A 15,120-nucleotide genomic window follows, 5' to 3' on the forward strand; every position below is an offset into this window, starting at 1 on the left:
TTTGTTGCTGGTGTGGTCGCACCATTATCCACCACGGGAGATTCTGCCAGGGAAGAATCGTTCGGCATGATGGAAGTTTGTGACCTTCCTATCTCCCTGAATGTGCTCACACATATTCAGTCATGATAATAAGTGACGATGGGCCAGCCTCATGAAATCCGAAACGATTTCAGGGGATGTCCTTTTGCCTGGGAATCGGCGCATGACTAATCGTCAGGGGTTACATAGAGTCTGCCTTGAAGCTGGCTGTGCAATTGTTCTACTCTACTCGTGTCTGTCGTTCTTCGATCTCGTCGTTGATGCCTTGTCAATTAGCCGGTTGTTTCCTTGAGAAGATTCAAGGTTACTCGCCTAGCCCTGCCGTAATTAGATTCCGAGTGCCAGGCTAGTGTTTCCTGGCCGCAGGTGGGTGCAACGGTTCCCCGCAAGGTCGTCGTGTAAGTGAGCCGTCTCAGCCAACCACAGGTGAGCACGCCTTCAGATGCTTGATGACAAATACTCCAGCATTGTCTTGCATCATCAACGACGTGGATAGTTTCGCGGTCTCCGAAGCTTCCCTAGATTGATCAGCAAGCTCGCTTGTATAAGTTCTATGGTTTCTCACCTGAATCTGAGCCCTCTTGGTCGATCATGCGCGTGAGTATCATTGTGGAAACTTCCAAGTAAACGACTTTTACCATCTGATCATCACTACCCTCGATCATCATGTCATCCAAACTGTTTGCTGTGGTTGCTGGTGCTGGACCTGGTACAGGTAAGGTCTCGCTGTGGGCTGACATCCACGATATACATATTGAACTGTAACTGTTCAATAAGTAATACGAAGGGCACTTTTCTGAATCGCGAGTGAAAGCCTGTTATCTAACCACCTTGCAAACCACACAGGCCGGGCTACGGCACTCCGATTCGCAAAGGCGTACCCGGTAGTCCTGCTCACCCGCAAGCCGGAGTCTTTCCAGGATACGGTCGCCGAGATCAACAGCGCCGGTGGCAAAGCCCTGGGCATCGCGGCGGACGCTGCGGACCCAAAATCCCTGAAGGCTGCGTTTGACAAGATCAAGTCTGAGCTGCCGGGTTACAAGCTCGCTGCGGCCGTGTTCAATGTCTCGGCCGGTTACGGCCCCAAGCCTTTCCTCGACTTGTCGGTCGAGGATTTTGATGGCAGTGTTCAGGGCAACGCGTGAGTCTCCCTCTCTCGTTGTACGATCGGCCACCCTGGGAATGAAAGCTCCGGCCGTTCGTGGTGCACAAGTCGATCGTCAAACTGCATAAGCGACCGCAGCATTGCACTGCTCTTTTACCCCCGGTGGGGGTCGACAGCGCGCATTCAGGGGCTGTTGAGGCGTTAAAACAGACAGGCCTTAAGAAAGAGTTAGGTCATGACCATCTGACATATTATTAGCCGAGGCTTCTTCGTCTTTGCCCAAGCCACGATCCCGCTCCTGCTAGATGCAGTCTCTACCTCAGAGCACCCACCGACCCTCATCGCCACGGGAGCGACTGCGTCCATCCGCGGTTCAGCAACCTTCGCAACAATGGCCTCAGGAATGTTTGCCCGTAGAGCACTGAGCCAGTCTTTGGCCCGCGAGTTCGGTCCCAAGGGCGTTCACGTGGCTCACGCAATCATCGACGGCATCATCGACATCCCACGTACTGCCGGTCGCACTGTAAACGGGGGCGTCGAGGACAGCAAGATCAGTGCACACGCGGTGAGTATCTAAGCTTGATAACTTGCCCTGCTGTCAGGATCTAGCTAACACCTTGCTGTGTAGATCGCGGACAGTTACTGGCACCTTCACACGCAACCACGTTCCGCATTCACTCAAGAGCTGGACTTGCGCCCGTTTGTCGAGAAATTTTAAGGGCCGGGATGTCACCCAGAACTGCGGGATGAGTGGTAACAGATTGAGGTCGCGGGCGTCCTTGAGACAAGCGAGAACCAGCCAATACTTGATTTGCTTTACCAGACCCGTATATACTAGCGAATGAACTAGGGCTCGCTGACCGTTCGCATTGTCGTCTCATGGTCTCTCGCTTGCGAGAGGACGACGCTGCCATGCTCAAGACTGCTCGTTTCCGGCATTTCGTCTTGTGCATCCGCGGCTCGACGCTTATTTTGGTCCTTCCCAGCAAGAGCTGATGTACTGGAGCGACCTGCTTCGGTGACGATGTCCTGTCGTACCCTGCAACTCCTTGCGCCCAAATGCAAATGCAATTTTTTACTGACTCATGATGCCTCAATCGCATTGGCGAATCCGGCTTCAGCTGCGAGCCGGTCGGCTTCTTTCTTCTCCCGCAGTGCTTCTGTCTCCTTGCGCATTTTCTCGAGGTTCCAGGCGTCATCTTCATCGTCCTCATCAGAATCAGCGTCATCCTCGGTAAAGCGCCAGTTGCCACTTTCGAACAGCGCACGACCAGTAGCCTCCTTCGCTTGGCGGGCTTGCTCCTCGGCAGCCTTCTTGTCCAGTCGCTGCTGCTTCCATGCGGCAAAAGACTCCACTGTTACCGGTGTCAATGTGCCTGTAAGCTTGTGCCGTTCCGTCTCCAAAAAGTCTTCTAGTGTGAGAGTCTTCAGAGGTGACTTGTCCAGAAGAGCCTTCTCTGCCGCGCGCTGTTCTTTTGTCTTCAGCACGAATCTGTCGCGGGGAATTAGTACTTTTCCGTAGCAAGGAAGACAGAGGAACAAGACGTACCCAGGTGGAAGTGCGTGACGGTATTTGCACTCGTTGCCTCCGTTCGGGCAGGTCCAGAACCAGCCGTACTTGCCGTCCTCGATGGCTTCGATGAAGTACTTGCACACCTTGTCGGTCGTCGTTTGCTGGTTGCCCTTCTTTGAAAGCACGACCTTCCGCAGCTTTTCCTCGTCCCAATCTTCTGATGTCTCCTTTTTCTTCTCTTCCTCCTCTGCGCGGGCGTCCGCATAGAGGTTGATCTTCTCGACCTTACGATCTAGAGACAAATCGTGGGCAAACTTGCACTTCTTGCCCTTCTCACAATTGCCCTTCTTGAAGAAAATGCACACGACAGTCTTTGGATCCACACCAAAAGGGACCTTCTGGATCTGAGCGGGCTTGTTGAGAAGAGCCTCCGCCTCCCGCTTTGCATCCTCTGCCGCCTTCTTCTCGCGCTCGCGTGCCTCCTTCTCGGCCTGCTTCTTCTTTTCCTCCGCACTTCCTCCGTTCTTGGCTGACGCAGCGATTTGCTTGATCTGTCTCTGTGCTGCACCACCTTTCTTATTCTTCATGCCAAAGGTCTTGTCGTCCACCAGCTTGTTGACATCTCTCTTCTTCTTGGGCTCTTCATTCCGTCCCTTGGGCGCCATGGTGGGCAGTTCGTTGGGAATCGATCGATCTCGCGAGGGATGGTTGGCTGATGGGAAGAACCGAAAGGTTGCCTGCTCAGTGATGCCGTTTGAACGTGAGGCCACCCGGATCAACGCTTCTGCTCTCGTTTCTGCTCGTCGCCGCTGTGCCGGAAGGGCAACAAGTTTCGTCAGTTGAATATAGCCACCCAGTCAGAGATGTCTTCGTGGCGGGGCAAAAGGTGCACCCTCCACTGACTGGAATCTTTTGGCTAGCGCAGGGCAGAAATCGCACCTACGTCAGTCACATGACTGTGCGTATTGCACGATGAGACAGTAAACTAAGCACTGTGCAAGAACTGAAGTGTCCCAACAGAGTGTGTCCGAAATTCGGCTGGCGACGCCTTTTGGTGGAGTCGAAGCTCCAGGCTGGCCGTGGACCTCCAAGCTGGCCTCAATTGGAGGCGCATCTTCGGGGTTCAAGGGCCCAGCAACATCGAGCGTCAAGCAGTGGTAATCACGACCCTTATTGCCGCCGACCTTATCCATCTTAACTCTCGCCCGAACCTGCGCAAGAGATCACGAGTAAGACGTCCAGCTTCCTCTCCTCTGCGATCGTCAGTCACTAACCTTGGGGACAGCATTACCGCAGACATTCCACGATCGAGCCTGCAACCATGATTTCCGACAACGACCTGTACAGACTTGCCATCTTCCTCGGCTCTGCCTCCGTCGTCCTCATAGTCATATACCACTTTCTCGAGGTCAACTCACAGGAGAGCGCATTGCAACAGAAAGCCGCCAAGGCTGTCCCTGCGCTGCAACAGCAAGCCGTTGGCAAAGCCTCGAACGCAGCGAGATGAGGCGGCCTGGTCGCGAGAAATCCGTGAGGGATAAGATACAACGCTGGCTCGCCTGTCGTGATAATCATTCACTGCCCGATTGCGGTTGAACAAGGTCCCCTTGGAGGACGGCCCACCCCAAGATACCCAAAGTGATGTTTTGTAAAGGGACGACAAGACGCTCTAGGAGCCTCATGTACAGGACTGCAACCAGTTGCTTCGAACCACCTGGGTTCATGATCATACAACTTATGGCGCCGCGCAGTCGTGATGCGTTGGCCATGATCGCCAGGCTCAACAGCTTGTGTTGACGTGGCACTACACTCTTGGGCCAATGAACAATGGACAAGTCCTTGCGTGGTTGTGACTGAGTGCTTGTTGGAGTGCACATTTCTATGAGCAAGGGACTAGATCTGAGTTGTTCATGATAATATGCGATAGAACAAAGAAATCAGCAACCATGGTTGACCTTGACCTGCGAGCCGCGCCTTGCGTGCACGAGATTGTTGTCACACATCTTGCCGTGACCTTGTTTCAGGGTGAGGCTGTTCAAGGACTCCTTCGTCCGCGTTGATTTGGCGCAATCATCACGCTTGACGGACCATGCAGCTAGCTCCAAGCCGCGCCAAGCCAGGCATTGGGTGACACATCCTTGCACGGACCCACTTGCTGGCCCGCGCTGTGCTGTGCTGCGCACAGGAGCCCAGCTGTGGAGAGGAGAGGCAACCAGGCCGCCAGCCCAGCCCAAGGCAGGCGCCAGCTCTGATGACTGCTGTCCCGTCGCGCCTGCCCCTTGTTCGTGCAAAACACCTCCCGTCTCCTCGCTCCTCCCGTTTCTCCCCCATCTCTCGTCCATCAGCATTCCACCACCTTTGGTTCAGATCACCGCTTCTCATCACTCCTGCCACTGGAAATCGTGTAGTCGCGGTATCTCAGAACGACCACCACTTGACCACTCTTCCCTTCTCTTCTTTTTTCTTGCGACTGCAGCCAACTTCGACAGTCGCGTGTCCAACTTGCCTCGGGACACCCTTTCTTTTGCCACTCACACCCGAATCTTTCGTGTGTCTGTCGCGATCATAATCACTGCTTAATCCTCGCGAGTATATCACCGGTTTTTCTACGGTCTGCTCCCGCGACCACAACATTTTACCACACCTTACAAAACACCGCAACCCATAATCAACATGTCTGGAAAGCTTGACCAGGGTCTCGACGAGATCATCTCGACTCAGCGTCGCGCTGCGGGCGGCCGTCGCCAGAACCAGCGCCGCTCCACCGGCGGACGCCCTGCCACCACTGCTCCAGTCGGCGGCGTCAAGAAGACCACCAAGCAGCCCAAGGGTGCTGTGAATAAGCAGGGTCCCGCCAAGGCGACTGGTGCCAATGGAGACAGCAAGGTTGTCGTTAGCAACCTGGTAAGCCGCCTCACTTACGTTCCACCTCGTGTGACTTGGTCACTAACATTTCTCTCCGTTCAGCCCAAGGATGTGAACGAGTCCCAGATTAAGGTATGTTTCCGCTAAGGCTCCGTGCCTGTGGAATTCCGTCGACATCTTTGAGAACATCGAATCATCCGCATTGGGAAATCTCGCGTCATTCAGCGTGGTTGCGTTCCTTGGTCATGAGCGACCGAGTTTGACTGGAATATACGAGTTGCACAAATTCACGCCCAGATCGACTCCCTTGAAATACAGGTTGAGCAAACCGCATGCCGCGTCACCAGTGTCGGCAAGGCTTGGCACACCTTGAGAAAAGACACTGTACCGGCGTGCACTGGAGCACTGAAGCACTCGAGACACCAGATCTAGAACACGAGGCAAACCTGAGATGGTCAGCCGCCACAACGACCTGAGATACGATCGCAAATATGCTTTCGCGGCAGTGAGCACAGCAGTGAGCAGCAATTCAGTTGAGCAGCGTGCAAGGGGTATCACGTGGTCCATCCCTGTTTCTCGCACTGTTGGAGCAGATAAGAAGACGCGTTGGCGCAAGCCAAGGAGCGAAGTGGTGATCGACGCAAGCGCTCAGTTGTAACTTTCTGCGGTAATAGTGGGAAGCGACACCGGAGAGTGCTGGTGTACGAGTCGGTCGAACGGAAGTGGTCATTCCGTGACTCTTCACCGGACACGCTTGTCTGATGTCGAACAAGAACGTCTCAAGACCTAGTCTGGGTCCTGGGGGCAACTCGGAGAAGCTCTCACTGCAATTATGCTCACTGCATGTTCATCGCTGCTGCAATATTCGCCACGATATTCGGGAGACGAAAACGACGCCTACGCCACAATGGGTTTCCCTCGCGACGGGTACTGATTCGATGGCGACATGGCGATATTCGAACACGTCTCGCAATACTAACACGAATCCACGTAGGAATACTTCAACTCATCCGTCGGAGCCGTCAAGCGGGTTGAGGTTTCTTACGGTCCCGGTGGTGTCAGCCGTGGCATCGCCACCATCAGCTTCAACAAGGTTGATGGTGCCAGCAAGGCGTTCAGTGCTCTGAACGGCCTCCTTGTTGACAACCGCCCCATCAAGGTATGACTATGCAAGCCGATCTCTCTTGAGGCTTTCACGCTAAATTTGGACACAGATCGAAATCGTCGTTACTGGCGACAAGGCTGCCGCTATTGTCCCGGCTGCGAAGTCTCTTACCGACCGTGTCAGCCAGCCCAAGACCCAGCCCAAGGCTCAGCCAAAGTCGGCTGCCAACAACAAGAAGAAGGACGCCGCCGGCAAGGCCGCTGGCACGGACGCCCGCCCCAACCGTGCTGGACGTGCGAAGAAGCGGAGCAGCTGCCCGGCCAAGAAGACAGCTGAGGAGCTTGACTCCGAGATGGCTGATTACTTTGTCGCGAATGGCCAGAACAATGACAACGCGGCGGCTACCGCACCTGCTGCGGCCGGTGGCGATGCTGCCATGGCCGATGAGATCCTATAGATGGATTGACCTCGGCTGTCGCAGGTTTCTTCGAATTGGCGTCGTGCCTCTTAGGTTTTTGTCTTGCAGAAATCATGGTTTAATACATCGTACACTTGACGTTCCAGGGAAGCAGCCATTGTCACACGGGTTGAGTGCTTTGAGCTTGCATATAAGATAGGGAGTGGAATTAGGAACAATTTGATACCAACATTGCGTGCTTTCAACAATTTACCGTCTCGAAACAGTGACCGCTGAACGTGACTACGAGAGATTCTCTTGAGCCAGTCTCCGGTGCCTGCTATAAATAAAGAACTTGAGACTCGGAAAAGACTCCTATGCTCCCCTCGATGCCTTGGCCGTGGAGATGAGTCATGTGAGCTTTGGTCAAAGCTCTGGACGGGCTGGCGATGGTCGACCTGGGGAGGTTTGGCCAAGCAGACCCACATGGTGGACTTCCCCTTATACATATACTTGACGACCACGACGACAACGCAACGACAAGTTCGACAACACAAGTATAGCTTAACCTGCATTGTATTTCATTTGAAAAGGGGATTTGCGTCAATTTGACGCGCCATATGCCGCTTGAATGCCTGTGGTCTATCAGAGATAGACGAGGCCCGTTCCCTGCACCTGCGGCTTGTACGCGGCTGGTCGGCATTATTGTTGATGATTTGCATCAGCACCAGCATCATCATCGAAGCCACATTATTATCTAGCCAGCAAGATCCTTCGTAACTGGCATGAGCAACACTACAAGCCCTAGTCCCGACCCTCCCGGCGCCGCCGGTAGGCACCGTCGTCACCGCAGCGAGATAGAGCCGCTGCTGCAGCTAGTCCACCCTCGCCTTGAGCACGGCGATGGCGCGGGGAGTCCGGGGTCCGGAGTCTTCTCGCCTGCTTCATCGACTCGTGGGTGGGATTCGGGGTTCGGCGGTAGGGGCGGTGGCTCAAGTGAGGATGTCGCCGACGCGACGGCGGCATTGCTTGGAGGACGCGGTCCCGCGCAGAGAGCAGTCGATGAGAGACAGATTAGGGGAGGGTGGTTCGTATGGGTGCTGACAGTATCGGCTTGTGTCAGTGGGCTTTTGTTTGGATGTCAGTCTGATTTCTCCTTCTCGCTGCTTGTCCCTGTTCCCGGAACGTTTTCTCGTTTATCTCCTCCAGCACTGCTGTGAGGTTTCTCTGGTGTTTACAGCTGGTAAAGTTGAGACACGAGCAGATATCCTCAACAGGCGGCTTACATCCCAGGTACTAACTCGCGGCAACCCTACAGACGACACAGGCGTCATCTCAGCAACACTGGTCTCAATCTCCACCTCCCTGTCCCACCGCGCCTTGACCTCAATAGACAAGTCCCTGATCACCTCGTCCACCGCGCTCCTCGGCCTCGTCGCCTCGCCCCTGTCCTCGATCCTGGCGGACCGCCACGGCCGGAAGCCCGTCATCCTGCTTGCCGACGTGCTCTTTGTGCTCGGCGCGCTCTGCCAGGCCGTCTCGGCGACGGTGGGGCAGATGGTCCTCGGCAGGGCCGTCGTGGGTGCCGCCGTGGGCATGTCGAGCTTCGTCACGCCGCTGTACATCTCGGAGCTGGCGCCCGCGAGGATCAGGGGGAGGCTTGTCACTCTGAACGTCTTGTGCATCACGCTCGGGCAGGTCGTGGCGTACCTCGTCGGGTGGAGGTTTGCAGAATATTGGGATCAGCCTGGCGGCGACGGCGGAGCCGGAGGGGACAATGGCCATGGTGGATGGAGGTGGATGGTGGGACTTGGGGCGGTGCCGGCTCTGGTGCAGGGGCTGGTGTTGCTGTCCTGGATGCCAGAGACGCCCCGATGGCTAGTCAAGGCTGAGAAGGTCGGCGAGGCTGAAGAAGTCATCCGGAAGACGTTGGGTGTTGCCAAACCGGATCGAGATGAGTCCGGGTACGACACCGGAGTCGAGAACGAGGACGACGAGGCGAGAGCCAGCTTGCTTGCGATACAGGCAGAGGTTAGAGCTGAGGAGGAGGAGAGAGCCAAGGTTGCACGACGACGACAAGACAATGGATCAGGAGACATGCAGGTTGACGATGCGGGTTTCCTTGCTGGCTGGAACGAGCTGCTCGATATACCTCGAAACCGGCGTGCTCTGACTATCGCATGCCTTCTCCAGGGACTACAGCAGCTCTGCGGATTTGTGAGTATTCCTCCTGTCGCCTGTCGCAACAGGCGTAATGTCAACAATCGTGCCTCGGCATGAGGAAGCACTTGGCATGGACTAACCACATGCCGTTTTGTCAGAACTCATTGATGTATTTCTCGGCCACCATCTTCGAGCTGCTCGGCTTCAAGGTCCCAACACTGACATCGCTTACTGTCGCGGCCACCAACTTCGTCTTCACCATCCTGGCCCTGCTATTCATCGACCGCATCGGCCGCCGCAGGATCCTGCTGTACTCGGTGCCGTTCATGGTCGCCGGCCTGCTCCTGGCCGCCATTGGCTTCCGTTACGTTCATCTGTCACCTCCCCCTTCGTCCACGCCAGCAGACTCGACAGCCACCGCATCTCAACGGTCCCCGGCGGCCCCGCTAGTCATTCTTACCAGCATGATGCTCTTCACAGCGTCCTACGCGCTGGGGCTCGGCAACGTCCCCTGGATGCAGAGTGAGCTGTTCCCGCTCAGCGTGCGGTCGCTGGGCAGCGGGCTCGCTACGTCGACCAACTGGCTGGCCAACTTTGTCGTGGGGCTGACCTTCCTGCCGCTCATGGAGCTGCTGAGCCCCAGCTGGACGTTTGTCGTGTACGCCGTGGTGTGCGCGGCCGGGTGGCTGGCCATATGGCATGTATACCCGGAGACGGCAGGCCTGACGCTCGAGGAGGCTGCAGGTCTGCTTGATCAGGGCTGGGGGGTGCGGTGATGGTGAGTGTCTGTTTGGCGCCGGGGGGAGGTGAGATTTTAGTGTTTTTGAGGAGATGAATAGCGTTCATGTGTCAGTGTAGTGTAATACAGCACGTCCAGATGTTTTCGTTTGTTTGCAACCCGACCACTCTCCCTCTCTCGTGGTTCCCGAGGTCTCTGCGCTGTCATTGGCAAGCTTGGTGGAGAACTCGTCTAGATCTGCTGCTTGAGCAGACTTTTAGACACCACTACAAAGTCTCTCACCATTATTGCTGCCGGGCTGGGTGGTTATAGACTCCGCTCCATGACGATTTCGCGGTCGGCAACCATAGACTTGTGCCCAATCTAGCAATGCCCCCCCCCCCCCAAGAACAAAAAAAAAAAGGAAAAAAAGCTGCCTGTCGACGTGTGTACGTATCCATGAAAATCTCAGGGTTTCATTCCGCACGCACTCTGTCACGAGGGAGGGAGGGGGGAAACAACACCAAAAGGCGGGAAACCTTCCTTGCTCTCAGCCAGGGCTTCATCGAGCTGAAACGTGGGCACCACGAGATCGACAGCAGCTATGGTGGAGAGCTCTCTCTCCCTTGTCTGGAAATCAAAGGGGGCCTTTCCAATACGACTAGGGGCCCAGTCTCCGTCGAGATTGGCTTTGCAACACAGACCACACTGCTCAGTCTAGACTTCCAAGGTTATGTCGGCGGGTAGAACAAGATTCCATTATGCTGCGAGACAAGGCAGGAAAAGAGGCAATGATTGGCCAGGGTTCGAGAAAGGTGCGGGCGTTCCCATCCTCCTTGCTTGGCGGGTTGTTGTTACACAATGCCCGCTGGGGGGGGGGGGGGGGGGTTGAGAGAAGGCGGGCTCGTGCTGGCGACAGCATATACACCACCACCACCACCATGGCCCATAATGATTTACTTGGGTGGTTCTTTTTTTGGTCTAGGGGACCTCGGCTGGAAGCACCGCAGCAGCAGCAGCAGCAACACTCAATGGCAAAGTAGGTTTCTAGGCGCGGAAGTAGCGGACGCTGGGTGACGCAGGTTAAAAGAGGGCAGGGTCAGCACTTGTGGTTGTCTAGAGAGCTAGTGGCGGTAAAATGTTGCGTTGGAGGGCAACCACTTTGGAAGCGTGCCATGATGCCTAACAAGACAGAACTCTCTGCCGATGGATCGTTTGCAACGGGGGAAGAGCGGGAGAAAGCTTAGCAATGCACGGCAGATTGGCCGGGAGTGGGAAAGGTGGGCTGCTGCCCGGCGGCTGTGCTCGCGCCCGGAGTTATCCAGCAAAAGGTGGACGCGAACGGGGGGCGGATGCCGGAAGGCAGGGGGCTCCGACATTGATGGGTCGCCGCCGCCTCGGCAAACACTGGGGACGATGATTAATTCGTGTTGGTAGCCTCCTCCTTACAGACAGGTTTATGGCATAGATAGTTGGGGCAAAGACAGGTCTGCTGCAGGGGACTGAGTCAGGAAAGAGCAGCTACAGCCCAGCGTCGCGACTCTGGGGGACTATGACAAAGCGAGCAGGACATTCTAAGGAAGGGAGCCCAGAACAGAACGAAAGAAAAAAAAAAGTCTGACCCATGACGTCTGCAGGGTTTGCGTGTGCAGGATGGGGCGAGAGGGTGCTAGAGGCGCCTGTTAGTGACCGTGCTATGACGCAGGCCCCACCACCTGCAATTGCGCCTCTAGCCGAGAGGCCGAGCCCAAAAACAATAATAGCTTAGTCGCCGAGCAGATGTGCCATCCATCAGAGAGCAACACATGCCTGACGACAAAAGTCGTGCCAATTGGGAACACGAGCCCGAACAGAGAGCATCTCCTTCCAGCTTCAGCTCTGAATCTTAAAACTCATCAGTCCCCCCGTCCTTCCTCCTCATCCTCGTCACTTTCCCCAAACAACGGACCCCTCTCGTGTCCAATTGCGGCATCCTGCTGTCTCACCCTACAGAGCACCAACCAGACGCCGCCGCGCCTTCCCAAAACGGCAGTGCATTCACACTTGGACGCCCACGCCTTCGACCCGACTCCTCCCAGCACCAACAACCAACTCATCCAACTCCAACCCCCCCAAGGTAATCTCGACCCGGAGATCTAATCTCTCACGATGGACGAGGTCGATCGCGAGCTCGCCCTCGCCCAAGAGGAGTCCCGCCGGGACCACCACTTCGAGCACCCGCATCCCCGCCCTAGCAGCGACGCCCTGCCTGCCGTCGACGAGGACGCCGTCGCCCACCACCGCCGCGCCAGCAACGAGATTGAGCGTGTCGTCACCGCCGCCTCGTCCGCTTCCACCTCCTCTGCCGACACCAGGCCCGACGGCCTGCGCAGCCGCAGCGGTGTCGGCATCAGCCGCGTCTCGACCCAGCGGGACCTCGAGCGCCACCCGACTGAGCTCAGTCGCATCCATACCGCCCGCAGCCAGCACAATGCCACCGTCGGCCGCTCCTTGTCTGCTGCCACCGGCCGCTCCTCGCGCTCTCGCAAGCCTCTCCCCGCCTTCGGTGCCGGCAAGCCCTTCCCTCCGCCTCTGCCCGACCAGGAGGAGTACGTTGTCGAGTTTGATGGCCACGACGACCCCTACCACGCCCAGAACTGGCCCACCAGCAAGAAGTGAGTCCACCGTGTAACGTAATCCGAGGGGTCATCGCGTGACTGACAAACATCTGCACAGAATCGCTACGGCGGCCATGCTTGGCTACACCACACTGACTGCCGCCTTTACCTCGAGTATCTTTTCCGCGGCGACTGGCGCCGTCTCCGAAGAGTTTGGCGTCAGCACCGAGGTTGGCATCTTGGGTGTTTCTCTCTACGTTCTCGGTAAGTCGGACTGCAAACAGGTACTAGTCTCGCCACGCCATGCTAACACAGCATCAGGATTTGCGTTCGGTCCAACTTTCTGGGCTCCCTTATCCGAGCTGAAGGGCCGCCGCCTGCCGCTGGTCATCTCCATGTTTGGGTTCTCGATCTTCTGCGTCGCCTGTGCCGTCGCCAAGGACTTGCAGACACTCCTCATCAGCCGCTTCTTTGCTGGCTTCTTCGGCGCCTGCCCCTTGGCAGTCGTCGCCGCCGTCTTCTCCGACATGTTTGACAACTCGACCCGTGGTGTGGCCATTACCATCTTCTCCATGTCCGTCTTTTCGGGACCTCTCCTGGCCCCATTCATTGGTGGTTTCATCGTCATGTCGTATCTCGGCTGGCGCTGGACCATGTACATCGCTGCCATCATGGGCTTCGTGGCCTTTGGATTCAACATTATCTTCCTGCAGGAGACCTACCCTCCCGTCATTCTCGTTGAGAAGGCTGCTGAGCTTCGCCGGAGGACCAAGAACTGGGGCATCCACGCCAAGCAGGAAGAAATTGAGGTCGACTTCGGCGAGCTCATCTCGAAGAACTTCAGCCGTCCCATGCGCCTGCTGTTTGGCGAGCCGATCGTCACTGCCCTGTCCGTCTACATGGCCTTCATCTACGGTCTTCTCTATCTTTCGCTCTCGTCGTACGGTTTTGTCTTCCAAGGCGTCCACGGCTTCAACCTCGGCGAATCTGGACTTGCCTTCTTCGGCATGATCATCGGCCAGCTCATCGCAGGTACCGTTGTGCTGTTGATGCAGCCCTCCTACCAGCGCAAGCTGGCTGCCAACAACGGTATCCCTGTTCCCGAGTGGCGTCTCCCCGTTGTCATCTCAGGCGGTGTTGCGTTCGCTGGGGGTCTCTTCTGGTTCGGCTGGTCGGGATACAACCCCAATGTCCACTGGATTGTGCCGGCTGCCTCTGGAATCTTGACCGGTTACGGGCTTATGGCCATCTTCCTTCAAGCTCTCAACTACCTCGTGGACGCCTATCTCATGTTGTAAGTAGTACTATTTCAGACTTGACTCACTGGGCGAAGACTAATACTTGAGACACAGTGCCGCCTCTGCCATTGCCGGTAACACCTTCCTTCGATCGCTTTGCGGAGCCGCCTTCCCTCTTTTCGCGCAGTACATGTTCAAAGGACTTGGCATCCAATGGGCCTGCACCCTACTCGGCTGCGTAGCTGTGTTGCTTATTCCAATCCCCGTCCTATTCTACCTGTACGGACACAAGATCCGGGCCAAGAGCAGCTTTGCTCCTACCGGACCCCTCAAGCCGCCCTCGAACAACGGAACTGGTGACTCCTCGAACGGCGAAAGCCCCGTGGAAAAGCAGGACAGCCGCATCGACCACGCCGCTGCCTCGAACGTGCCCAGGGAGCAGAACACGTCCCGGGCGTGACGTGTTAGTCATGATTTAGCGGTTTCGCGAAGTTGATGTTGTAGAGAGAGTTTGGATTAAAGCATCTTGAATTACGCATGGCGAACAGATACACCTATTGAACAATATGTCACGAGCTACAGACTGAGTCTATTGATCAATCTTTATATAGATAATTCATAATATAATAGAAACCATGCCAATCAACTCGTCAGGGGTCTGCACCTCCCCTTGGGTGATACCTGGAGCACGGCGGGAATGAGAAGAAATCCACCACGGTACCGCTCAGAATGTACGAAACACCATCATCGTTCATCCTTTTAGGAGCACAGACTCAGCTATCTGTATCTGGTTAACGGTCAGGACCTCCCATCCAATCAGAGACGATCACACGGGCTTGTGGTTTAGTGGTATAATACTCCCTTAGCATGGGAGTGGTCCGGGGTTCGATTCCCCGCGAGTCCATCGCTGTATGGAGGTTCAAGTCCTCTGTTATACCTTTCTTTTTGTGTTTTTTTGGGATGTGGGAATGGCCAGGACGTGGTTGATCCGATTCGGAAATGCAGTTCTGAAATAGGGCTGATGGTTGGGGGGCGGCAGGATGGTTGTCGTCTTTTTTTTTTCTCTTTCTCTTTCTTTTTCTGGTGGTCTATGGAACAAGCATTGTTTGGGTCGGGTCGCAGCAGTTAATTGTATGACAGGGGTCCACTAGTGGAAGTCGGAATGCGGCAGCAGGGCAACTGATACAGCTTCAGGCTCACTCAGACCGGGCAGGCTCAGTCGTTTCAATTGAAGCTTCTCTGTCATTTGGAATAAAAAGTCCACCCAGCGGCTAATTGGACACCATGAGCTCAGATTGCTGGGAGGGGGGTGGTATGAGGCCGCCAGGGAACCCACTGATCCCCTAAACTCGGTGTTGTCCCTGGAATGTGGAGAATGCC

The 15,120-nt window shown here is 55.9% G+C and overlaps 6 protein-coding genes and 1 non-coding gene across 7 annotated transcripts; 6 read left to right on the forward strand and 1 right to left on the reverse strand.

The window, feature by feature from the left end:
* The first annotated feature begins 520 nt into the window (after window positions 1-520).
* On the forward strand, window positions 521-2,045 carry B0I36DRAFT_6116 (uncharacterized protein). Its single transcript, XM_046163095.1, has 4 exons — window positions 521-754; window positions 886-1,180; window positions 1,403-1,709; window positions 1,773-2,045. Exons 1-4 carry the CDS (start codon window positions 706-708, stop codon window positions 1,860-1,862), a joined length of 741 nt encoding a protein of 246 aa, XP_046018186.1. The 5' UTR covers window positions 521-705; the 3' UTR covers window positions 1,863-2,045.
* Window positions 2,046-2,254: 209 nt separating this feature from the next.
* B0I36DRAFT_204819 (uncharacterized protein) lies at window positions 2,255-3,322 on the reverse strand (the record flags this gene model as incomplete). Its single annotated transcript, XM_046148817.1, has 2 exons — window positions 2,255-2,636; window positions 2,694-3,322. Coding segments are annotated over 2 exons (1,011 nt in total), but the record flags the coding sequence as incomplete, so codon positions are not given.
* Window positions 3,323-3,756: 434 nt separating this feature from the next.
* B0I36DRAFT_310009 (Oligosaccaryltransferase-domain-containing protein) lies at window positions 3,757-4,617 on the forward strand. The gene is made up of 2 exons (XM_046152205.1): window positions 3,757-3,886; window positions 3,943-4,617. Exon 2 carries the CDS (start codon window positions 3,979-3,981, stop codon window positions 4,162-4,164), a length of 186 nt encoding a protein of 61 aa, XP_046018188.1. The 5' UTR covers window positions 3,757-3,886; window positions 3,943-3,978; the 3' UTR covers window positions 4,165-4,617.
* A 326-nt stretch (window positions 4,618-4,943) lies between these two features.
* On the forward strand, window positions 4,944-7,288 carry B0I36DRAFT_259306 (uncharacterized protein). Its single transcript, XM_046151102.1, has 4 exons — window positions 4,944-5,561; window positions 5,625-5,654; window positions 6,517-6,681; window positions 6,737-7,288. The coding sequence occupies exons 1-4, from the start codon at window positions 5,331-5,333 to the stop codon at window positions 7,082-7,084; spliced, it is 774 nt and encodes a 257-aa protein (XP_046018189.1). The 5' UTR covers window positions 4,944-5,330; the 3' UTR covers window positions 7,085-7,288.
* Window positions 7,289-7,543: 255 nt separating this feature from the next.
* On the forward strand, window positions 7,544-10,302 carry B0I36DRAFT_310015 (general substrate transporter). The gene is made up of 3 exons (XM_046152207.1): window positions 7,544-8,164; window positions 8,343-9,241; window positions 9,346-10,302. The coding sequence occupies exons 1-3, from the start codon at window positions 7,810-7,812 to the stop codon at window positions 9,961-9,963; spliced, it is 1,872 nt and encodes a 623-aa protein (XP_046018190.1). The 5' UTR covers window positions 7,544-7,809; the 3' UTR covers window positions 9,964-10,302.
* Window positions 10,303-11,709: 1,407 nt separating this feature from the next.
* Window positions 11,710-14,382, forward strand: B0I36DRAFT_280492 (major facilitator superfamily transporter). Its single transcript, XM_046151474.1, has 4 exons — window positions 11,710-12,559; window positions 12,621-12,766; window positions 12,824-13,796; window positions 13,855-14,382. Exons 1-4 carry the CDS (start codon window positions 12,054-12,056, stop codon window positions 14,198-14,200), a joined length of 1,971 nt encoding a protein of 656 aa, XP_046018191.1. The 5' UTR covers window positions 11,710-12,053; the 3' UTR covers window positions 14,201-14,382.
* A 190-nt stretch (window positions 14,383-14,572) lies between these two features.
* Window positions 14,573-14,644, forward strand: B0I36DRAFT_t9. The gene has a single exon. It is a non-coding gene; the product is annotated as a tRNA-Ala (tRNA).
* Window positions 14,645-15,120: the final 476 nt, after the last annotated feature.

The sequence above is a fragment of the Microdochium trichocladiopsis genome (genome assembly GCF_020744255.1).
Source record: "Microdochium trichocladiopsis strain MPI-CAGE-CH-0230 chromosome Unknown B0I36scaffold_1, whole genome shotgun sequence".
In the NCBI taxonomy this organism is placed as follows: domain Eukaryota; kingdom Fungi; phylum Ascomycota; class Sordariomycetes; order Xylariales; family Microdochiaceae; genus Microdochium; species Microdochium trichocladiopsis.

Excerpts from the sequence above, each read along its gene's own strand:
- B0I36DRAFT_310009 (XM_046152205.1), top strand. The coding sequence starts at position 3,979 with ATGATTTCCGACAACGACCTGTACAGACTTGCCATCTTCCTCGGCTCT.
- B0I36DRAFT_280492 (XM_046151474.1), top strand. The coding sequence starts at position 12,054 with ATGGACGAGGTCGATCGCGAGCTCGCCCTCGCCCAAGAGGAGTCCCGC. Across the intron at positions 12,560-12,620 it reads AACTGGCCCACCAGCAAGAA|AATCGCTACGGCGGCCATGC; the intron begins GTGAGTCCACCG and ends ACATCTGCACAG. Across the intron at positions 12,767-12,823 it reads TGTTTCTCTCTACGTTCTCG|GATTTGCGTTCGGTCCAACT; the intron begins GTAAGTCGGACT and ends ACACAGCATCAG.
- B0I36DRAFT_6116 (XM_046163095.1), top strand. The coding sequence starts at position 706 with ATGTCATCCAAACTGTTTGCTGTGGTTGCTGGTGCTGGACCTGGTACA. Across the intron at positions 1,181-1,402 it reads GGCAGTGTTCAGGGCAACGC|CCGAGGCTTCTTCGTCTTTG; the intron begins GTGAGTCTCCCT and ends ACATATTATTAG. Across the intron at positions 1,710-1,772 it reads GCAAGATCAGTGCACACGCG|ATCGCGGACAGTTACTGGCA; the intron begins GTGAGTATCTAA and ends CTTGCTGTGTAG.
- B0I36DRAFT_310015 (XM_046152207.1), top strand. The coding sequence starts at position 7,810 with ATGAGCAACACTACAAGCCCTAGTCCCGACCCTCCCGGCGCCGCCGGT. Across the intron at positions 8,165-8,342 it reads CAGTGGGCTTTTGTTTGGAT|ACGACACAGGCGTCATCTCA; the intron begins GTCAGTCTGATT and ends GCAACCCTACAG. Across the intron at positions 9,242-9,345 it reads TACAGCAGCTCTGCGGATTT|AACTCATTGATGTATTTCTC; the intron begins GTGAGTATTCCT and ends CCGTTTTGTCAG.
- B0I36DRAFT_259306 (XM_046151102.1), top strand. The coding sequence starts at position 5,331 with ATGTCTGGAAAGCTTGACCAGGGTCTCGACGAGATCATCTCGACTCAG. Across the intron at positions 5,562-5,624 it reads AGGTTGTCGTTAGCAACCTG|CCCAAGGATGTGAACGAGTC; the intron begins GTAAGCCGCCTC and ends CTCTCCGTTCAG. Across the intron at positions 6,682-6,736 it reads TTGACAACCGCCCCATCAAG|ATCGAAATCGTCGTTACTGG; the intron begins GTATGACTATGC and ends ATTTGGACACAG.